The sequence below is a fragment of the Pteropus medius genome, unplaced genomic scaffold, assembly GCF_902729225.1.
Source record: "Pteropus medius unplaced genomic scaffold, Ma_sr-lr_union100, whole genome shotgun sequence".
NCBI lineage: Eukaryota > Metazoa > Chordata > Mammalia > Chiroptera > Pteropodidae > Pteropus > Pteropus medius.
This window is the reverse complement of record NW_024340695.1, coordinates 381,084-406,106: the sequence shown is the minus strand read 5'-3', so window position 1 is coordinate 406,106 and position 25,023 is coordinate 381,084. Positions and strand designations below refer to the sequence as shown.

Here is a 25,023-nt window from a genome sequence, read left to right as displayed (position 1 = left end):
TAGCCTACAAAGTCTATGTAATATTTACTATCTGGTCCTTTACTGACTCCAATTTTAAAGATTCAAAAACCCTTAATCTGCTTTAACCTAATGTTTGGTCACTAGATTTAAGGGCCACACAATCACTTCTTTGGAGCTCATACAGATTTTCTCATTAGCACATCATTATAAGATGCCCTATGTAATTGGGAATAACTCCACCAATCACTGTATTTTCTTGCATGCAGAACTAGCTACATATTGTCAGAAGCTAATCTAGTATATACTGTCTTAGGCCCAACACAAACAAGCCACATTTCCAAAGGAGACATTATCCAACCCCTTATATAAATTCTAGTTCAGTGATCAGGTTCACTAGAAAAGATACCAGGGTGTGTTAAATTGTAAAAATGCTCACAAATTCTTCCCGTTCATATGCATACTCCTTTGCAGTTGACTTTACAGATCTTTCCATCAAGAGATGGAATCTATTTCAGTCCCCAACACCCAGGCCGCAGACTGGTAATGGTCAGGTTCCTGGCCTATTAGGAACCGGGCCACACTGCAGGAGGTAAGCGGTGGGCAAGCAAACAAAGTTACATCTATATTTGCAGCCTCTCCCCAGCGAGAGCATTACCACCTCAGCTCCACCTCAGATCATCAGGCATTAGATTCTCATAGGAGTACTGGTCCCTGGTGCCATAAATGTTGGGGACTGCTGTGATGAGACACAAAGCCCCGTTAGTTGCCCTCCATTGCCATCCCAACAGCCAGGAACCACTGGACATGTGAATGAGGCCATCAGCTATCGATTGCCTGTAAATGCATGTGTAAGGCCAGAAAACATCATGATAAGTAGAGCAAAGTTGTCCCCGTTGAGCCCAGCCAAATTGCTCGTCCACAGAATCATGAATAAATAAATGGCTGTTTTAAGCCACCTAGTTTTGGGGCAGTTTGTTTTGCAAGTTGAAGCTAATCAAGTTGAAGATGCCTCCAGAAGCAAATAGCGTCAAGGCACAAACAGTTTATCAGAGAACTTCAGATCAAGCATATACAACTTCCCAATAGCAAATTTTACCCAAGACAATAAAACAAAAACAGAACTTTTGGTTATGCCCAATCAAACCTACCGTCTTCCTTATAAGACTGTTAATGTATAGCAATGGGCTATTGTTTTCTTTCTATGTTTTCTATGACTCTACTTTTCTTCATTTTTTCCTTTCCCTTTTCTGAAACAAAACACACTCCTCTACCTGTTTCTAAGAATGAATCAGACCATGGCTTCATCTGCTGACCTCTCGCTGGAACTGTTAGCCACTTCCAACTCCAGGGGTCACTCAAGTCATGGAAATATCTCTTCTTAATGCTAGCAAACAATCCCATCAAGAATATGATCTGAACATTTCCTCTATATTTGAGAACTTATAACAAATAACTCTAGACCCAGATACTCAGACTTGTTGTTATAATTATACAGAATTATACATAGTCAACATTTTATCCAGAAAAAAAAAAAATCAACTCAATCACCTACTGAAATAATCCTGGGTATCTATGGTACTTTTATAATCCAAGAAACTGTTGAGGAATACAACCAAAGGAAATAAAAACAGTTACCAAGCTTACCAAGAAATCCCATATAACAATCCCAATTGGTAGAAATACCTCCTATATTACAAGTTAATACTTACCTCTAATGTAACATCCTGTGAAAAAGAAAAATATCTTTCTTCAGGAAAAGTAGATTACAAAATGTCAACTGAAATAGTTATCAATGTTTGTCATGAAGACACTTTCAATGTTTTACATATGTATCGTATCAATTGTGCAGTACCAGGCCTGTTCTTTTTCTATGACTTTTGTGTACACCAAGAACTATTCTTGGGACTCCATACTAGCTCCTTTGAAGATTTTAAACCCTGTTCAGTATCACCATCTAGGTTTTTTCAGAAATCTCATAGGAGTGACCTCTCAGAAGAAGTTAGAGAAGTTTATTGATTTGCTTGAGGGTTTTTACCTTGGTTAGGGGTCCCTGAATTTAAGAGATGCGTCAGAAACTTATCCCTCGCTATAGATGAAATTATAAATGAGATCATTCACACTATAAAGATCCAGCAAAAGAGCTTTGATTTGCTTGCTCTCTTGGTAATTAATGAACTATCACATAGCTTATAAGATTTATTGGCCTCACAAGTAGACATCTGCACTCTGGCTAATATTTCCTATTGTTTCTAGGTAAACACTTCAGTACAAGAGGAAAAAATATCTTTAAAATAGTCAGACACGGGCTGATTACTCTAAGATTTGAAATCTATTCTCTGGGCATGGGCTAGGGCGAATAAAAAACTGACTTCCTGAAATTTTCTAAACTATAATGATGGGATTTTTCACTATAACAATTCTGTTTTTCTCCAATGCATCTTTAAGAGAGTTTTTAACACTACTATGCAACTGATATATGATGACCAAATGATGATTCTATACTAGGAAGAGACAGAATTCCTTGTGGTTGACCTCCTCCAAGAGAGGCAGATGGCCCAAAAGGGGAGAAAGACGAACCCTGACATGGCTGCCTGGTCCAGCTCCTAAGTATCCACACCACACTGTACAACCAATGTATCTCAGAGTTAGCTTCTGTTACACAGATACACCCCTGGATGTATGACGGAAAAGATTCAGTAGGTTTCCTCTCAGTAACGTCACAGGAATCCTAAGGATTCTACTCTCCAAGTTACTCATCTATAAGAAAATGGTAACATCAGAGCATTTAAAAATAGTTTTTTAAATATATTTTTTAAAAATCTTAAAAAATATTTTCAACTTTAGAATTATTCTTGGATTGGGACAGTAATCCACCATGCACTAAGAAATGCTATTTTACTTATTTTTATAGAAAAAAATGTTTTGAGTTTTTAATAGAAAAACTATAATACTGATCTAAATATGGTTAGCATTTAAAAAAATTAAGAGACCATAAATATGCCAGTGAAAAGAAATATACTGAAGTAATTCTGAAAATAAAAACATTTATTCAAGATTTTCTTAATGTACAAATTTATTTGGGGATTTATACGGAAGGAGCATTGTGAATACCCGTTACCGTGGTGGTAAGGCGTCTAAGTCCAGCAATAGTAACAGCCTTGATCTTAATAGAGTCCACGTCTTGGTAGCATGTCTTATAAATAGTTCATTCCAGAAGTTGGAAATTACAAAATTAAATAAAAAATATTTTTAAAGCTTATTAACATCAAATATGCTATTTAATTTAGTTTTACGTACCTAGTTTTATGCCAAAAGGATTGAAATGGTTGGCAGAGAAATATATACAGGAGTCACCCTGGCCAGAAATAATCCTATAAAACAAAATACTGATGAGCAAACACCAAAGATTTTTTTAAAGAAAAGTTCAAGTGCACAAGGAATGGAAAATCAAAGATTATACTTCTACCCTAAAGTTAGAAAAGGCAGGTTTTCTATGATTAGAGGGGAAAAAAGCTACCAATATCTTTAAAAAAAAATGCTTTCACTAAATAAAATCTTTCCCAAACTGAAAAAAGCTCAAAACTAGAAGCCTTCATCCTATCCAGAGACTTGTAGATGAACATCAAAAACAAATTATAATCCACAGAAGGCATTTTTCTTCGACTTATTTAATGGCAACTATGACAAACAGCCCTGTCCACAAGGCCTCAGCAAAGAAAAACAGGTTCTAAAGTGAAACCTAAAGCATTTCAGTAACCAAATATCAGGAAGAAAGAAGCCTGAGGAGCTGTGACACAGGAGGAAACACGTGGAAGGCTGACACACTTCTGAGTTGCTGGAGACTCTTGCAATTTCTATCTTCAGTGAGAAGAAATCCTCAAACTCTTCCTAAGTTCCAGAAACAATGGGCCCTGTTAGAAGTTTAAAGAATTCTAAATGGCTCTTCAGTAATTCTCATCCTTGAGTGTATATTAAAATCATCTAAGAAGGTCTTTTTACTTTTTTAATATCAAGGCCCCAGATCAAGAAATCAAATTCCTGGGTACAGAAGCCAGACAATTTTAAAGTTCCCAAAGGTTCTAAAGTACAGCCGAGGCTGAGACTAAGTAACCCAGAAAAATGCTGAGAAAAGTCAAGGATGACTATAGTTACTGTGTGCTTCAACTTTAGTAGTGACAGAAACAATTTCCAAGGAGATAAATTTTTCTTTGCTAAAGCAAGGCTACCCTCATCAGGTGCCTACAACTCTAGAGGAAGAAGCTTAAATCCCTCAGGATAATGCCACCCACCACTTATTGAGCACTTATCTGGTGCCAGGCACTGTGCTGGGTATGACCCCCAACATTATTGGTAATCCCCGTTGTCCTGCACACTAAGTATTAAACCCATTTACGCAAGCAGCTGTGAAGGGGGAGTTTATTTGCCCTTATTACAGACCAAGCAGGTGAAGAAACTGAAATTTGCACCTACAGGTGTGTGATTACAAAACCATGCTTTATTTTCTTTTAATTTTATGTATTTATGCTTTGAAGGGTCATCCAGGCATGTTTCACAGTTTGTAAAAAATGAAGCTTTAGAATGTATACAGAAGGTATATCAAAAAATTACCCTCAGTTTTTTCCTATCACAACTGTAGTTCAAATACACAACAGCTAGTCATCCTTGACTCCTATCACTTAGCCTCTATCACCTAGACACTCAATCGTCCCACCCCCAATACCAAGACAAAGTTATCAGTTTCTTGTTTATCTACTCAAAGATATTTAGTGCATACATAAGCAAACGTGCATATGTAAGCATGTGCGTGTGCACACCACATATTTGGATTCCTCTCCACTCCATTTTAAAGAATGGTAGCATAATTCACACACTATTTTTCACTTTAACAATATATCTAAGAGATAATTCCATACCAACACAAACATTGTTGGATTCTTTTTTATACCACATTGTATTCCGTTGTACAGATACATCATCACTTTTTTAATCAGTCTCTTACTGATAGACATTAGATTGCTTCCAATTACTTACTGCTATAAAAAATTTGGAATGAATAACCTTGAGCAACATAATTTCATAACTATGTACAGGTAATTAACACCTATAGAATAAATTCTTAGATGTCAAAAGTCATATCCTTTCCACTATTCTATCCTGCTTCAAGAGTCTAGAAATAACTCACAGCCAGGCTCATGACGATTTACATTTAAATTATTTTATTTAAAAATTATACCTAAATACCCAAGTTAGGCTTTTCATTTTAATAAAAAATTAGAAATCATTTTTCAGAATATGCTCAAAGACCCAAATAATCTGAGAGATGATTTTATCCCAGAGAAAAATGACTTCAAAACCAATGGCACAAAAATTGTGCTGGCTCTCACTTTCCATTCAGAAGGTATCTGCTCCTGAGGACTCTGTGTCCCCCTGGATGGTGCTAATGCTCAGAGACTGAGAGCAGTCCTCCAGGTTCACTGAGGGTAGCGTCACAGACATCTTGGCAGGTGATGTCTGAGACGTGAAGAGTGGTACTGCTTTCCCGCCTATAAAAAGAAGAAACTCAGTTAAACAAGTGTATCTTGAGTATTTATGTGCTTTAAATTTTACTAAGTAATATAGGGGATCAAAACAAGGATTGCATATGAGGTCATTTCTTTTTTCAAGGTGCTCAGAATTTGTCAGAGATAAAAATACACCCTTCCTCGTTTCCACTCCCACTCGTAGACAGAGACAACATTTGAAAAGTATATGTTTTGATCTGAATATGTTCATCCCAATTCATATGTTGAAATCCTAATGCCTGGTATAATGGTATAGATAGTGGGACCTCTGGAAGGTGCTTAGGTCATGAAGGTAGAGCCCTCATGAAAGAGATTAGTGCCTTTATAAAAGAGGCCCTAGCCCCTTCCACCATGTGAGGACGCAGTGAGAGGTGCTGGCTGTGAACCAGGAAGGGGGGCATTGATCCTGGACTTCTAGCCTCCAGAAATGTAAGAAATAAATTTTTTGTTGTTTATAAGCCACCCAGTCTATAATATTTTGTTATAGCAGCCTGAATGGACTGAGGCTGTATACAAGTGCCAAAAGTTGTGGTACAGATAAATGCTAGATCAGATCAGTATGGGAGGTAGTTTGGGATGAAGAATTCATAAATGTGTTTAAAAATCCAGAGTGAGGTGAGGGGGGAGGGGAAAAAATAAATAAAATGCTAAATAAATAAATAAAATTTTTTTAAAAAAGAAGAGATTGGTATAAATTATCAGTAAATTAATTAAATATGAACTTTGGCAAAATAATAATAATAATAATAATAAATAAAATTTTTTAAAAACCCAGAGTGGACTAAATATATATATTTATCTGCATATACCTTAATTCATTCCTCTAAGTTTAAAGCATGCTACCTAAGAATATAAAGAATATCAACTTGGTATTATTTGAGACTACAAAAACAATCATTCCAGATCTCATGGATTTACTATATACACATAAGAATAATAAGCATCTTAAAAACAAATTATCGTCAACAATCTTAAAGACATCTGAGTCAAAAACCACAGTAACTTTTCTAAAACTCCTTTATATTTTTTAAGTAGTTTCCATGGTATTAAAGTATAATTTTCCATTAAATTTTTATAAAGGCCACAGTAAAAGTAGGTAGTTCTGAAGATTGCAATGATGACTAAATTACAGCTGCCCAAGATGATCAGAATACTTGTAAAAGGCAAGTTCATTTTATATTAGGAAGTGTAACAAAAATTATTTTAATATCATACTGCTCTTTTTTGTTATCTGTACTGGTTTCTTTTTTTTAAATAAAAGAAGGAAGTGAAATAAGATTTGGCATCACTACAGCAACATCACAAACAGTAACACTACAGTAGAATCCTTTAAGAAGAAAGCAATTCTTATGTCAATTTAAACAGAATAAGTATTTTAAGTAGGAAAAAACTTTTTGAGATTTAGCTCTGTCTGGACATAATAAAAACTAAAATTAAGAAAAAATAAAAGTTGCTTTGAAAAAAATCTCTATTGGACATAAGCATTATTTAAAATATTCAGACATTTTACAAAGCCGTAATTCAGAGTATACAAAATAACCAAGAGAAGTATCCCAGATCAGAGTTTACCTCGTCAGCAAAGGAAAAACCACACAGGGTATAACTATGGCTGAGAGCAAAATTAATTTTCAAAATCCAGAGAAAGATCAATTAAATGTTACCTTCTCCCAATTATTAAGAAAAATTTTATTCCTTGACTTACAAAATTACAGATAGTAGATACACTTCATTTCTGTGTTATCTAATTTCACAAAATTGCTTTATATGTACCTTCATTTTCTACACACATTAAATTACTGATTAAATTGTCAGTGATATTACAAGAGCTATAACTTTTTTAGGGGGATCTCAAAGAAGTTTCCAAATCTCAAGGACCATATTAAATCCAATTATTGTAAAGTTATGCTATTTCTTGTAGTTACTGCCTTATATTTATATAGGAATTAAAACTTTATAAAGATCTTTTCCTCATCATTTCATCTCATCCTAACAGTAATTCTAAGAGACAGACAAGGCAACTGAGGCACAGAGTTATTGAAGTTGGCTTTTCTGAAACCATACGCTTACTAACTAAACATCTATAAAGCCTACTGTGTATAGAGAACTAAGACGGTACCAAGATGATACACAGATGAAAAAGAAATAGTCCTCATTTTCAAAAAGTTCAAAATCTGATAACTGGAGATAAACGTACAGGAATTCTGAATTTAAATTAAGTGAAAGTAGCAGCTGAGCAGGAATTAAAAGATGTGGAAAGCAATGAAGAAAAAAAGAATAACAAAATAAAGTCAAGTAAAAGTGAGTATGTTAAGGGAATTCTTAGTATTTTGATATCAAAGTGTTGACTAGATAAGAGAAATAATAAGAAAGAAGGCCAAAAGGAAAGATCAGGGCCAAGTTCAGTAAACAATAATGAGTCACAAAAAATTTTGAACATAGGAGTAATATGAGCAAATGTATTTCAAAAAAGAGAGTTCTAAGAGTTGTGTAGAAAATGAGAGAGAAGAGAGATCTGTGGAAATAGTCCATGCAAGTACTGATGATTCTTAGAGTGGAAATAGATTCAAGATATTTTGGAGGGAGACAGTACTTACGAAGAATTGAGTATGTCTCTGAAAAGACAAGTTTAGTTGATTGAGTAGGTAAGAAAATACTGGGATCAGTTATATACTTGGTGAATTTAAATGCCTGCAAGATGTATGTATGGACTTTTCCAGCAAGTAACCGGAATCAAAGATGCCAAAAATTGTAAAGCCGTTTTAGAAATACATAAATAGCAGTCATCTATGCAGAGATAATAAGAACAATAAGAATAGTGATCAACTAGGGAGAGAAAACAGACTGAGAAGAGAAATGATGACAAAAATATGAGGAAGGACAAAGAAAGGTGAATAAAGAGAAAATAAAGGAAAACAAAAGGGAAGTGTCAGAGAGATAAGTAGGAAAAGACCCAGGAGTGAAGGGTCACACAAGATAAGAGATGGTTTTTAAAAAAGGAGTCTAGTATAATTCATCTAATTCAAAATTGGTAGAGTTAAGGCTACAACAACTCACTGCTCTTTGCCCTATACCAAATATCTTAATCACTCACCATAAAAAAATTATTACTTTTAAAGGTTGTTGAGGGAAATTCCATTTCAGTTGTGGTATGTAATGGCAGGGTGCAGCTAAGGAGAGAAGTGATAAAGTTTCAAGCACAAGTCTCTATGTTAGGTCAAGGTCATGTCTAGGGTCAAAATGAGTGAGGTCTATTGTCTAGTCGCTTGGGAATGGCCCTATCCAAATGGTCTGTGTGAAGCTTCTGTGTGGGAAGGAGAATAAAGAGCAGGGTTGAGTGGGGGTGGAGGATGGGGGAAAGCATGGATCCTGGAGTAGGATAGAGCTGGGCAGCTGGGCTCATACATCTATTCACTCAGCAAATATCAACTGAGCATCTACAATGCGCCAGGCACTGTTCTACACTTTGGAGATTTCAGCAGTGAAGAAAACAAAGGCTCCACACTCACTGAAATAATATTCCAGTTGGGTATAGGGGCAAATGACAAACAAGAAAGGAAATAAACATAATATATACCAGGAGGTAATAAGTATTATAGAGAAAAATAGGTAAGAGGTAAGAAGGATAGTGAGTGATAAGGCTTTGGGAAAGTTATGTAACTTCTCTAAACCCTAGTTTCCTCATCTATAGAATTAAGGTAAGAGAATACCTACCTCAGAAGGTTTTGTGAGGATTAAATGAGATAATGCATATAAAGAGTTTTGTATAGTGCTGACACATAGAAAGCACTCAAAATAGAGTAGCTCTTCATATTAGCTCTTTTACTTTTATGTAACTATTCTTGGGAAAGAAACTATCCCAAGAGGCAATGACCCTCAGGGTGGGCTGTAAAAGGTAGTCGACTTTAGAGAGAGGGATAAAAATGGTTCACTGAAGTGCACTAAGAAAAAATCCCACAGCTCTAGAAGGCCTCTAAATAATTACAATAATTTTAATGCTAGTAATCGTGACATAAATGAGTTATGTCAATAAAATGCACTATTTTATCTAAAGATGTTTGTTAATGTACATTTGGGAAGACTTTACGAAGTATTCATTAACATAAGCTAATCAGTCATAGTTTTAACAACTTTGGAAGGGAAATTTTTAAGACTGGAAACATAAAAAAAGCATTATTTTGATTCCTGTTAACAATCAAAAAGAGTAACATTCTATCCAGTTATGGTCCTCACAGACTTTAACTTTTTTAAAAGAAAAGATATCTTAACAAATCATCATTTAAGCGAACATAAATTTTATACCAATATTAGATAGTTTGTTTTTAAAGATTAACTTTTTAAATGTCCACAGTCATGTTATTACTTTTATTACAATTATGATGTAATAATAAATGTCCACAGTCATGTTATTACTTTTATTACAATTATGATGTAATAATAAATGTCCACAGTCATGTTATTACTTTTATTACAATTATGATGTAATTGTTTCAACAGCTGTTTTCAGGTTGTTTTTTTTTAAGAGACTATTCCTTGATTCCATGAGTTTGCAGTACGTCATTTAACATGGCATGCATTTAAGCTGGGGTGCCACTGAGTGAGATCATGCATCTGAAGCTTCCTAAGATTTATTTTAATATATTTTTATAGATATTTGAAGTTCAAAATTTTTTTGCCTTTAAAAATATTTAAAATTCACTAAGAAATTTTATGTTTTCTGTTCTTTGATACTGGATTTACAAGACAAAAGAACAGAAAAGCTGAAACAAGGATTTTTAATATCCATTTAAGATTTTGCCTATATCTTCTATGTATATATTTTTAAATATACATAACTTTCTAAAGGTTTTTAGATTTAGATAATCCACTTCATCAGCAGGTTTTAGATTCTGACTCTAATCTTCAAACACTTGGTAGCCCATTTTTACATCTCTGTTATTTGCAAACTTAGAGAAATTCAAACAAAGCACTCTCTCCTAAAACAACATGAGACAAGCAATGAAAAGGAAAAGTTTCCTTGGTAGCTACATAGAAGAGTACAGTATCTCAAACTCCTCATTCAGAGTAACTGTACATGGCATAAGCCATCTATCTGAATCTGTGTTAAATATGTGCTCCACAGGGTCAGGGACTTTGTCTTATTTACTCTCACATTCTACAAAGTTATAGCATAATGCTAGGCACACAGAAGGCCTTGAAATGACTGCTGAACCAAACCGATTTGTTCCTACCTAGAGAGTCTATGGTTCCTCTTGACTAACAGCTTGCTTAGATTCATGCTGACCAGATCTTTTCTTTAAAATCAGTCAGTCCCGAGTTCCAGCAATGCAGTTGCTTCCCAGCTGTCTATGAAAATGTTACAGTATTTCAGCTGGAGTTCTTGAAGCATTTTTCCTGTCCATCCTGGACTCATCTACTCTTACTTTAATTCCTTGTTTAAGCAACTGCTAAACTATCCTGCTGTATTCAATTCTCCTCACATACTTAACCCAGAAAAACCAGCCCCGCAGATTTTGCAACATTACAGTGTCAGTGCTTGATAACAAATACAAGTCTTGCTACAAGAAAGTGCTTAGTGATTTGATGTTTAGTATATAATATTTTATTTTCCTCTGCTTTCCAGAATTAGTCACTATTAAACATTTCTTTCGTTACTTTCATGTTTAAGGGAGTGATTTAAAATGTTACTATAGTCTCATCCCAAATTATGTTTTATATATATAAATCCTATTATATTTTTTGTTTACTATTGCTTCTGTTTTTTGAGATGACAAATGCTTATTTTAAAATTTATAATTTAAGATAAAATTCTTCCTATAGGAAGAATAAATGTATTGGCACCTGTAAAAACAACTCTAATTCTTTTTCCTCTAAAAAGCAATAGTTAATGTGAAAGATTTGTTTCTTCTTCTGCCAGGTTCCAGCTGCTTCACTTTGTTTAAAACTGACTTCAAAGTTTAAACACTGTCCTGTCCCAACAAATAACCTCCCCCAGATGGAATTATCTCAAGTACTATCCTCAGAGCTCTGAATACCACACCTGCAGGCTTTTAATTCAACATTTTATAAACTTTCCAAAGGGAAATTATAAATTTATTTTCTGTCTCCTAACTTCTAGAGAGTTGAGTTTAGTGCATGAAGGGACTTCTACACCTGGGGAGAGTTTACAGATATTTTAGAGGAATAAAAAACTGGAATTACTATCTCTACTATGCTGATTATTATGAGAGAAAGAAATTGTAAGAACATTTAAAAATGTGAATAGATCAAAGTTCAACAACTTTTAACGTAAAAATCTTACCTGTAAATACAGATGCAAGGTACAGATTGGGCTCAATTTGTGTCCGATCCATATCACCTGGTGAAGCTACAATTAAAAATTTTTTTATAAGAAAATCAGTTAAGCATAGACATAGTCATGACTCATTTCTATTCACTATGAAAGATCACGAACCACATGCACTCCCACAGTTGCTCTCATAAAACCAGGTAAACAGTAGCCTGATCTAGAGGCCTTGATATAAAGAAGGAAGTTAAACAGATGAATTTTAATGATTGTCAATAAAATCATACTTTATCTAATAGATTAGTATCTTTATGCACCAAAGATGCGGGAAAGGGGGAAGCAAAGGATCATAAGAGAATGTGCAATTTGTATTAAGAAACGCAGGGGCCATTTCTCCCAAGATTAAATGTTTTCAGATTCCCTTACGTAAGGATTTAGTCATTACAAAAAGAAGTTTAGAATTCCCCTTCTCCCTAGGCTAGCCTGGGGCAATACTGCCCAATATAATTTTGTTCAAACAACCAACAAAGTTGTCAGCGAGCACAGAGAAGCCCTACCATGTTAAACCAAAGCCAAATTTTAATATTAAAATGAAATAGGCTGGGGGAAACTCTGTGTGGTTAGAAAATTACAAAGCAGAGAAATGTTAAATAAGTGAAGAGAGAAACCTGTGGTACATACAGTTAGTTCTCAGGACAAAGGCATTTGCCCCTGTTCATGGCATGCTGTCAACCTATGCTCTGAGATACAGTCAATAACTGTCAATAACCATTGTTGCAAACAAATTCTTAGGGCAAAATGGTTTGGAAAAAATTCATAATAAGGTATAATCAGTTTTTTCTAATCTTTTTCTAAGATAAAAAACTCATCTCTAAAGCTTCCTTTATTTCACAAAAATTTCAGGTGGATTTAAAAGAAGATAATTAAACGAATGTGATTTTAAGCATTACATAGCGCATTAAACTGAGCAACATATTCTCACTGGTGACAAACATTCATATTAAACTATTGCAGTTATATTGTAGGAAACATAAAAATTAAATGTGTTTAAAAATTAAATGTAATACAGATCAATGAAGAAAAATCAAAGCTTAAAAAGAATAGTTTTAGAAGAAAATATAGGTTTATAAAGATAAGACTGTGGGCAAATACAACTTACTTATACATATTGATAATCTGCAAATAGACCAAAACTGAATATCCAACTTTAAAATTGTTTTAAAAAAATCTTTGAATTCATTAAAAGTGATGTTACTATGATGTCACTACTAGACACTACCTATGGTCATTTCCCATTCTCCTCTGAGTTTCTGAGAGGGACAGATGTTCTCGCTTGGCCCCTCCAGCTTATTAGAGCCACCTTTCTACATGGCACCTAAAGGATATACGTGGAAACGGGTATCAGCACCACCTCAGAAGCCCCTTCCACTGAGGAATCACTTGTTTGTAGCAAGAAAAATTAAGTGCAGTCTTCTCTGAAGTGGTTGCCTCCAAGCCCAGAACTCAAACTTATCTATTATGTTACGGTAAGAAATAAGCAACATCATTCCCTTTCATACAAAATAAAACTGGGTGGAAACTAAGAAATAGGAAACTAAACTTTAGGTCCAACAAGGGTTCAATTAAAAGAAACTTAAGTGCCTTCCATGTACCTATCATTACACTAGGTGTTGTGAAGACCACAGAGAGAAATAAGAAATTGTCTTGATCCTCCTTCACTGGAAAGACAAAACTAACAGAGCAGACTGAGAGTAGTGAGCAAATCTTCCAACTAATGCTCCTGTTCCACCTAAAATATAAAGGATTTTAAAAGGCTAATACCTAATTGAGCTCCCTGCCTTTTAATATTGCACCACTGCTAGCTGCTGATGTTTCCACTTGTATAACTCAAATTCTTCTTCTATTGGTAATTTTTCCTTTCCTCTTCTTGTTCTATGGTCTTCTTTTTTATTCTCTTTAAGAAGGTGATATATATGGCTTTGGAGAAAGGAGTTGTGAAACCTTTTCTGAACCAGTGATTTTCAACAGAGGCTTGGGGTAGAGAGAAAGGAAAGCCTGAATCATTTTGGGAGCTTTTTCAAAGTAACAAGGGCTCCCTCTATTCTGATAGGCCTACACTCCAAAGGGGTGTATCCCCAAAGGGGGTTGCTGCTACAGTGAAACACTCTTCTAAGTGCATAATAATATAAATGTAAATTTCATATGCTCCATTTTCTTTGCAATAAAAAATGGAGCATGTTTTAGTTTAAAAAATGAATTTTAACGGAAAAATGACAACTACTTCATTACTCCAAACCAAAGCATACTTTAGTTTAGATCTCTTTATATTCAACAAAACTAATTAGTATAAACATCTAAATTGAAAAAACATACAAAATCTGTTATTATTTTTATGTCTTCAATAACACAGACCAAGTAAAATTACTGCAATGCCGGATTTTCTTAAAGGACAAGAAAATAAATGGTTTCTCTCCATTATCCTTCTTCATTTTCCCTGAGATTCAGTTCTTTGCATATAGTTGCTCAAGAAATATTCAGCTGACCAATGTTTCTGAAATCTTTATGTCAAATGGATACACCACTCTGTGATTTTTTATAGATCTTTTTTTGGGGGAAAAAATAGCCACTTTTTTCTAGCTATTCGATACTGTGGTATGTAAGATTTTTTTTTTTAATTGCAAATAAATGACAACCAGACTCTGTATTAGAGAGGTAGCTATAAGCTCGTGGCTAAAAGCACAAACTCAGAAGCTAAGCTGCCTAAATGCAAATCACAGTGCCAACATGAACTAGCTGTGAGACCTGAAAGAAATCACCACTTTGTGCTTCAATTTCTTCCTCTGCTTCGTGGGTTTCTTATAATCATTAACTAAGATGATATATATAAATAACAACAGAGTAGGCACTCAATAAATGGTAGTTTTATTATTATTTACCCTGTGATTATTTTCTAACTTTTCCCAATTGATAAAAAAAAAGTCATTTCTGTTAGGCAATCTTTTCAAAATCATCTTATTCTTACTAATAAGGAAATCAAGATTCAGAGAGGTTACTGACAAAGAAATCAATGTCACAAATTAGTAGTAGGAACTAACACTCATAGCAAACAGTTCTTTCCCCACCTCCAAACTTTTTCATATTCTACTAGGATATGTCTTCAGATACTGAGACCTGTAAGTAATAATCAGAAATTATTTTTTCTACTTTTTAAAAAATCATCAAGGAAAGAAATATAGTATAATGTTTAAGAGCATAGCCTTTGCTTTTGGAGTTGGGCTTGGTCTGACTCCCAGCTCTGTCATTTATTAGCTATGTGACGTTGGGCAAAATATGTAACCTTTCTGAGCCTCTGGTTCCTCAAATGAGAATAACATTACTTAACTAATTGGTTTGATTAAGGATCTTCTTAGAGTGTCACACATAGGAAGTATATATAGATGGTAGCTATTACACATTGTTGTTCTGTTATTATAAACATAAATAAAACTCTCTTCTACCAAAACTGAGGGAGAATCATGATTTCTGGAATGATTTCTCCTAATAGTAAAAAAAGCCACTATGTCACTATCAGTTACTTGTCATTTATTCCTGTAACAAGTAGTAGCCTCATAATTCTCACTTGCTGGATGATGAAGTTTACTGGAAGAGTAAGTATTGTGCTCTACAGATGAGGATTAAAGTAGCAAACACAACCAACACCCAGCCAAAATCATCTGAACATTGCTTATCGAGTTTGTTGATTCATACACTTCCTCATTCTGTTCAAAATTGAAGAAATATAGTACTCATTGGTATTTAAGTCAAAGGATAAGAAGAGAAAATTTTTAAATATTTTATCTACAAATTTCTACAAAAATTCTGAATGGTTAATACTGACTAAAAATTGTCATAATTACCATGAATAAAATTTAACCTTTTACTTTTACTGCAAAAGGCAAATGTGTCAACCTTTATTTAAATGTTTAAAGATACCACAAAATAAGAACAAGTGATCTTAGATCTGGAAATAGAATCCAAGGCTGGGAAAGCAGGGATACTGCTGAAAGCACTTTAAATTAGGGCACACAGAGGGAACTGAGATTGTACGACTTGTATATTATGCTCCTTCCAAACAAGCCATATTTCAATACTTTAGCTTTTTATTTTAAATAGTCATTCAAAATCTTGTAGCTACATAATGCTAATTTGAAAATAAACCACGTTTTTCATACTATTTCAAAAAGTGGTATTTAAAAGGATAGAATCTTGGGCTTTATAATTTTTTGGTTTGAGAGTTTATCTTCTGCTCTTTTAACTATCTTTAATTTAGTAAGAATCAATAGTATAGAAATACTTAAACCTGTAAATCATTACATTATTGTTATACAAATGCTTTATGGGTTACTTAACAAAACTATATAGTACTATAGAGTCATTAACTGCAAAATAAGGATATATAGACGAAGACTCACTAATACATATTTTTAACCAATAAAACAAGAGTTTTTAAATGAGTGATGTCCAGAATTTGAAACAAAATCTAATAAGGAGAAATATAAAATGTAATAACATTCAGAACAGCCAGATCTTCTATACTAATTTAAGCTCACTGACAAAAAAAAGAATATTATAAATATCATTATAGTAGTTAAAATATATATTAAAAAGTTAACACTTTTTAAATAATCTGCCCAGATTAAGTTACTCACTGGCTGCATATCTAGTAGGTATACAACATGCCCAATAAAGCATTTTCAGAAGTAGTATCTTAACAGCAGCACAAAAGCTTATATTCGAATGCCAAGAAGCTGATTGGCAATTCAGAAAATAGATGAGCCATCTATCCTGAATACAGACCATGATTTATTTGAATAATGTATATATAATTATTCAAGCTCATTAAAAACCATTTAAGTGCTTGAATGTATTGCTGTGTGGTGTTATGACAAAGAGAGTTCTGCCTTTTAGGGGCAGGAATGTCTAGAGGGACATTCTGGCATTAAAATTTGGTTGAGAACTGAGAGACTTGATGTTTTAAGAGACAACTTTATCTACAATGCACTTCCTGTGGGGTTGAACAGCCTGTGACACAGCTACAAAAAAAAAGTTCCTCTCAGATAATTATTTATAAAAGTATGCTATAATGGTTTGAAAACAAAAAGAATCTTAAAAATGATAATAGGTTTGCCTCATGAAAGAAGCCATACCTTCTGTATAATTCCATTTATTTAAAGTACAAAAACAAGAGAACTAATACATTCTGTTAGAAGTCAGAATAGTGGTTACCTTTTCAGGGGTGGAAGCTGTGATTGAAAGGGAACATGAGGGGGTTTCAGGGGTGTTGGCAATGTTCTGTTTCTTGAGCTGGGTACAAGTTATAAAAGTAGCTTAGTTTCTGGAAATTCTTTCAGCTGTATACTTATGTGTAGTTTTCTGTGTGTATATTATATTTCCATAAAAAGAGGAAATTGAAAAAAATAGATTAGTTGCAGGAATTAAAAGATGATTCCTTCACAGTTTTGAAGTGTTTTGACATTATCGAAATAGCCAAATAGCTAACCTTACTTACTAGGTAGCCTTTAATATCAAGTGAATAGTTACTGCTAGTGAATAGTTACATGGGTCATCCTGCTGACCATAAAGACAAATTTTTTTCTTAAAATCCTGAAATACCAGTGAGCTGAAATTATTTAGAAGCAGAAGTGATTGTTGTTGTTGTTCTAATTTGACTCTCACAGGACTCATTATTTAGGATACTTGATGTTCTGCAATAATTAGCCACTCAAATTGAAAGCACAAACTAATCTCATTTTAACTAATCTTGAAAGCAATTTATTAAACATATTATAAAGCATAATATTTCTAAAATATTAATATGTTCTGTAAAAGCCATTTAATTACTTATTTTTAGTGCAAAAAAAATTTGCTGTTGCAGTTTATAAAAAGCAATGACATCATAACTACATTTAAACTCAATTCTAACACTTATTCAACAATAACTCCTAAAACTTAAATCACACGAGTCTACAGTTGTTAGAGAAGACCACGATTATCACGTTATTATAAATGACCTTTGATAGCAAACAAAGCTGAAGGCAAATAACTCCTTAATAGTTACTAGGCAGTTTGAACCTAAATGTCTCTATAATCTACACACAGAAAATCCATTTTCTGAGATGAAAATCCTTCCTAAATATAAAAACTTCATTCAACTTATGGCCTGTGACTATCACTAAAAACACACTGTATTATTTGTATAGCCTTTACAGTGGATTTTTCCATATCTAGCCATTCCTAACTAAAGTTGGAAACAAAAATTAAATGTGACATAGTGACCGGTTTGCTTGACCAAGACCAGACCTGATAACTTTTGAAAAAGAGTGATAGAATGAAAAATGAGCTTTCAAATACAGGAAGCCACTAGAAAATAAGAACACCACCATTCCATATCCTAAAATTAGAGCTTTAAAGATTTTCTGTTTAATAGTAAGTTTCAGGGCAAGGGGGTGGGGAAGCCAGGGTGGATTCTGCTCACTGTACACACGACACCAATGGGAATAAGGGCCAGCCCAAGTTCTACATTACCATTACTCTAGGTAATAGTTCCAAGCTGTGAGACACAGCTGTATAGGCCCTGCCAGCAAGGCCATAGCAGCAGTGCTTTGATAGTGTGGGGCCCTGAAGTGTCAGGATATAGAGAAGGCAGCAGTTGTTGGCTGTGAAAACAGTCTGATACAAACCAGATGGGAACTTACTAGATGGGCAACACAAAGGAAAACAATTGGCTCATTCAACAAAGTCAGGCCTCTGCCCCAGAGAATTCACAGAAGACAATAACAGTCACCCAGAGTTGATGCAAACAAGAAACAGCCATGTGGTTACAGTTTAAAGAATTGTTTTTCCTCAGACTAAACAAAGTTTTGATTTCTAATTCTTGTATTCATTAATTGTAGTTTGGTGTACAGGCCTTTTGCCAAAGACAAATATTTCCTTTATACAATATATACTTTTGTGGCATCAAGAGAAATATATGGGGACATAGAAACTAGTTTGCTGCTGCTTCCTGTAAAGTGCTATGAACATAGGCTGAGCTATTTCAGGAAACTGGCAAATTTAGAAAATGATTGATCATGCTGACACAGTAATTAGAAAATATCCAACATAATATTTCCAGGACTTCCTGTGTCTGATTTGTTTTAATGTAGGCAGAATGACATGAAAAGCAATAATCACAAGTTTCTCAGAACTACATTTCTACCTAATTGATTTTTTCCCCAACTTCATTAGTTGGGACAGTATCATAGCAATTATATTCACAGGAAAAAAGTGCCAGGGTTCCCTATAGCCTGACTGTGTGAAGCTCATTCAGAATAGAAAATGCCTCTACATTCTGAGTTGACAAATATAACATAGATTAACAATTAGATTTTTTTAAGATAACTTTGACAGTAACATTTCACTTAAAGACTTTTGTAGGTATATATCCCATATCAGAGTAATTTATTGACTAAATTTAATCATCGAATCAAAAAAATCAGTTTCTGCTATTATAACCATGAGCTGGATAACTATGTAAAAAGTAAGAAAAGAAAAACTAAAAAAAGAAACATGTCATTTATTGAAATCTTACATAAGAGGAATTAAGAATAAACATCACTCATCAATGAATCAATTCTATTAAAAGTTTGTTAAAAGTTTTTTTCAACACATGGAATGAACTCTCTTACAAAATGATTAACAAAGGCAGTCTGTCTTAGATTTATTAGCAAATTATTTTTTAGACCTTGGATTAACTCATGAAAAAAAAACCCAGTATATCATTAGGTATACTGATAATTATTTATGCACTTCTTCAGAAATTGCCCATTTCTACCTTCATGGGGTGCTTATACATATAACGATATCAACCCAATAGACTAGCATAAATTTTATAAGAAGTAATTGCGTTTAACAAGTTTTTATCTCATAATAGATCCTGATATGATTTCAGAGAATAAGACAAGGGCCAGATCGTGCAGACCTTTTAGATCACTGTGAGGAGTCTGAACTTTATTCTGGTACAAAAAGAAGTCTTTGGAGGGTTTTGAACAGGGAGTCATGTGATCTGATTCATATTTGAATATGAATCATTCTTGCTCTGGGTAGATAACAGACAACAAGGAATCAAAAATGAATATAGGAAGACCAGTCGAGATACTTCTCTGGATAATATTAAGGTTAAAGGATATTATGCCTAAAAAATCAACTGCACAACTACAGAAGGTAGAAAACTTAGTTTGATATCAAATCATTGAAAAAAATCTTGGACAGTTTTATTAGAACACTGAAAAGCACAGTATCCAGCAACGGTTTTTAAAAACTTCTGTGGACATTGAGACGGAGTAGTGAGATTACTAACCAACCTCTGTGAGCCTCATTTTTATCATCTATGTAATAAAACAATTATAAAAATATTTTTACATACTCACAAGTTTGCTGGAAAAATGAAATATTTTTTCATTGTGAGAGTTCTTTGTCAGCTGAAAAGCATTTGACAAATGCTAGTTTCATCATTGTAGGTATGGAAACAGATCTACCACACTTGGCAGTGATTGTATTCTGTCCTAGTGTATCTCTATGCAAGATATACTGACTAGAGTATGATCAAACTAGTAAAGAGCTTGAAAAAATGATATAAAAAAGGAAAAGAGCATCAACTTTGTACTCAGGCAGATACAGACCTGAATTCCAGATTTTCATTTTCTAAACTGTATGCTGTAGGAAAATTAGTTAACCTTCATGAACCTTATCCTTCACTCTTACAAAATGGAAATAAAACTACCTGTATGGCATGCACTGTAAGGAATTAATGAGATATTGTAAGGAATAAATGAGATGATAACATGGAGTAGTCAAAACCTACTCTAACTCCTAAGAAACCACTGGTTTGTTCTCCACTTTTATAATTTTGTTTCTTCAAAATGTCATAAAAATATATTTGTCATAAAAAAACAGTTTGCAGCCTTTTGAATTTGGCTTCTTTTGCTTTATATAATGCAGCTGAGTTTCATCCACGCTGTTGTGTATATCAGTACTCTATTTCTTTTAACTGCTGAGTAGTATTCCATTGTATGAATGTACCACACGTTGTTTACCCATTTACCTGTTGAAGGACATCTTGGTTGATTCCAGTTTTGGGAAATCATGAATGAAACTGCTAAAAAATATTTGAGTACAGGTTTTGTGTGAACGTAAGTTTTCAGTTTTCTTGGTAAATTTATATTTAATTTTATTTAAATATTGCCAGACTGTTTTCCCACATGGTTGTAGCATTTTGCATTCCCACCAGCAATGTGTGAGAATTCAAGTTGCTCTGCTTCCTCATCAATGCATGGGATTAGCAGTTTCTTTAATTTCAGCCAACCTGATGGGTATTTAATTTTCAATTAGCATCTCTCCAGTAACTAATGATGTTGAACATCTTTTCATGTGCTTAATTATCATCTACATAGCTTTTTTGATGAACTTTCTATTCAAATCTTTTACCCATTTTTAAAATTGGGTTGTTCATTTTCCTACTAGGAGTTTTGTGAGTTTTTAAAATAAATTCTGGATCCAAATTCGTAATCTGAATGGATTTGCAAATATTTTCTCCCAATCTACAGTTTGTCTTTTTTTCATTCTCTTAACATTGTCTTTTGAAGAACATGTTTTTATTTTGACTAATTAATCAATATATTATTTTATGATCTATGGTTTTTCTGTAATATCTTAAAAATCTTTGTCCAACTAAAGGTCACAATGATTTTCTCCTATATTTTCTTCTAGAATTTCTGTAATTTTAGACTTTATATTTAGACTTAGGATCTGTTTTGAGCTCATTTTTACACATTTGTGAGATATGGGTTGAGGTTCCTTTTTACATACAGATGACCACTTGTCTCAATACCATTTGTTGAAAAGATTATCCGTTCTCCATTAAATTCTTTGCCACTTCTGAAAAATCAATTGATTTTACATATGTGAACTATTTTTGGATTCTATTCTATTCTATTGATCTATTTGTCAATCTTTATGCCAATATTACACTATCTTGATTACTATAGCTTTACAGTAAGTTTTAGAATGACATAATATAAATCCTCTACCTTATTTTTCTTTTTAAAAATTATTTTGGCTATAATAGGCCTTCTGCTTTTCCTTAAGAGTTTAAATTTAGCTTGTCAATTTCTACCAAAAATCTTATTAGAATTTTGATTGAGATAGCACTGAACCTATAGATCAAGTTGGGAAGCATTGACATCTTATTTTTGAGTCTTCTATTACATGAAAATATGATCATCTATCCAATTATTTAAGTTCTCTTTAATTTCTCTCATTGGGTGTTTTTGCAGTTTTTAGCACATAAATATTGCAAATATTTTATTAGATCTATACCTAAGTATTTCATGTTTCTGTTGCTATAAATTATAGTTTTTAATTATAATTTTCAATTTCTCACTACTAGTACAGAGAAATATCACTGATTTTTATATATTGACATTGTAGCCTGTCTTGATATAATCATGTATTAGTTTTAGTAGGTTTTTTTTTTTTGTAGGCCTTGTTGGAGTTTCTACAGACAATCATGCATCAGCAAATAATAATGTTTATTTTTCCTTTTCTAATCCATATGCCTTTTATTTCTTTTTCTTGCATTACTGCATTGGCTAGGACTGCCAGTATGATTTTTGAATAGAAGTAGTGACAGCAGACTTCATTTGCCTTGTTTCTAATTTATTGGGAAAGCATTTAATCTTTCACCATTAAGTGTGATGTTGGCTATAGGTTTCTTGTAAATGTCTTTTATTGTGTCGTCCTTTGATTCTTAGTTTTCTGAAATTTTAATCGTGAATAGATGTTGAATAATGTCAAAAGCTTTTCTGTATCTATTGAGATCATCATTTTTTTTTCTTTAGTCTGTTCATATGGTGACTAATATTGATTTTTGAATGTTGAACCAATCTTATTTTACTGAGATGATCCCACTTGATCATAATTTACTATCTTTTTATATATTGTTTGATTCAATTAATATTTTGTAGAAGAATTTGTGTTTATGTTCATAAGGGATATTTGTCCATAACCTTCTTTTCCAGTATTATTTTTGTCTGGTTTTATTATCAGGGTAACACTAGAAAGAGTTCTTTCCTATTCTGTTTTCTCACAGAGTTCGAGTAGAATTGGTATTATTTTTCCATCAAATATTTGGTAGAATTCTCCAAGAAAGTTATCTGAGCCTGAAGTTTTCTTTGTTGGAACATTTTAAACTAAGAATTCATTTTCCTTTAGTAAATATAACATTACTTAGGTTATCAGTTTCTTCTCAAGCAAGGAGATAAAAATTTTCCATTCTGACTACATGCCAAATTTATGAGCATAAAAGATACTCATAATATTGCCTTACAATCCCTTAATTTCTGTAGAATTTGTACTGGTTTCTCCTTTTTAATTCCTAATAATGATAATTTGTGTGTTTTCCCTTTTTTTCCTTCATCACCTTGGCTAGGGTTTATCAATTCTATTAATCATTTCACAGAACCAGCTTTTGGTTTCATTGAGTTTCTGCTATATTTATGTTTTCAATTTCATTCTGTTATTTATTTCCTTTCTTATTATTATTAGAAGTTCTGATTTTTAACTCCACTGAAATCAGAGGATATATTCTGTACAATTTCAACTGTTTTAAATTTATTGAGGTTTGTTTCATGACACAGAATAAGGTCAATCTTGGTGAAGGCTCTTTGTGTACTTAACAAGTGTAATCGGCTTTGTATCAATTAGGTCAAATTGGTTGATATTGTTGCTTAGGTCTATAGTCTGACCTTCTATTTACTTTTTGTAATTCTTACTAAGGAGAGTTAACATCTCCAATTATAATTGTGAATTTGTCTATTTCTCCTCAGAGTACTACCAATTCTTCCTTCGTGTATTTTAAAGTGATGGTGTCAGATATATACATATTTAAGATTGTTATATCTTCTTGATGAATTAACCCTTTTATCATTGTTTAATGTCTCTATCTCTGATAATACTGTATGCTTTGATAGTCTTTACTCTGATATGGCTGATGTTCATTTAGCCACTCAGGCTTCTTTTAATTAGTGTTTGCATTGTTTATCTTCTTTCTATCTTTTTACTTTTAATCTATGTCTTTATATTTAAAGCAAGTTTCTTGTTGACAGTTGTTTCTTTTCCCCTCATTTTATGCCTTCTTGGAGTAATTGAGTAGTTTTAATTTAGTATTATTTTAAAATATTTTAATGATTAGTTTACAATATACATCTATCACTTACCATATTCTACTTTCAAAAAATATTATATCACAACATATACTGTATGAAACCATCAGTATACTTTCAATTTCTCCATCCTATATTTCATGCTATCACTATCATTTTATTTTTACAGGCTCTATAAATAGATAATATATTGGTATTATTTTTGCTTTGGACAATTATCTTTTATAGTGATTGAAATAAGAATTCTTTTATTTATACCTTTGTTTAACCACCTCAGAAGCTCTTCATTTCTTAAATCCAAGCATCTTTTTGGTTATCTTTTAATGTCTACCTGAAAAATTTCCTTTAACTTGTTGGTCTCTCAGTTTTCATTTACCTGGAAAAAAAAAAGTATTTATTTTGCCTTCATTTTTGAAAAGCATTTTTGCTAGATACAGAATTCTGGGTTAATTTAACTTTTCTTTTTCCTTTGTAAATGTCACTCCATTCTCAACTGGACTGTGGGTTTGTAATAGAAATTGAAGTATTTCTTATCTTTCTTCTTCTGTAAGTGATATACCTTTTTTTTCTGGCTTCCTAAAACATTTTCTCTTTCTCTTTGGTTTTCATTAGCTTGAATATGGTGTGTATAAGAATTTTTTCTTTTAATCTCAATGGGGTTCTCTGAAATTCTTGGACTGTAGTCTGATATTCTCCATGGTTCTTATAAAACTATTGGTCATTATCTCTTCAAGTACTCTTTTCTGTTTGCTTTCTCTTTTCTTGTTGGGATTCCAATTAATATATGTTAGGATACTTGATATTGTTCTTGGATGCTCAAAAATTTTTCCCATTCTGTTTCAATTTCAGATGACTATCATCAAATTTACTGATTCTTTGCTTATGTTGAGTCTACTGATAAGCCCAGTGAAGTCATTCTTCATCTTTACTACTGTCTTTCCCCTTCACATTTCTATTTGACCCTTTCCTATATTTTCCA

The 25,023-nt window shown here is 33.0% G+C and overlaps 1 protein-coding gene across 9 annotated transcripts in view; it reads right to left on the bottom strand.

Moving 5' to 3' along the window:
• Nucleotides 1-3,256: 3,256 nt before the first annotated feature.
• KIAA0586 (KIAA0586 ortholog) overlaps nucleotides 3,257-25,023 on the bottom strand; it is an 84,922-nt gene continuing 63,155 nt past the window's right edge. For 5 of the 9 annotated variants that reach the window (XM_039863927.1, XM_039863954.1, XM_039863946.1 and 2 more), the window contains 2 exons: nucleotides 11,821-11,886; nucleotides 5,183-5,504 (listed from right to left, as the gene is read on the bottom strand). In XM_039863927.1, coding sequence (XP_039719861.1) covers nucleotides 5,353-5,504; nucleotides 11,821-11,886 — 218 coding nt within the window. In that variant the 3' untranslated portion in view covers nucleotides 5,183-5,352. Of the gene's footprint in view, nucleotides 3,873-5,172; nucleotides 5,505-11,820; nucleotides 11,887-22,308; nucleotides 24,421-25,023 lie in introns of those variants that run through there. The other 4 variants (XM_039863937.1, XM_039863982.1, XM_039863972.1 and 1 more) reach the window with 4 other exon arrangements.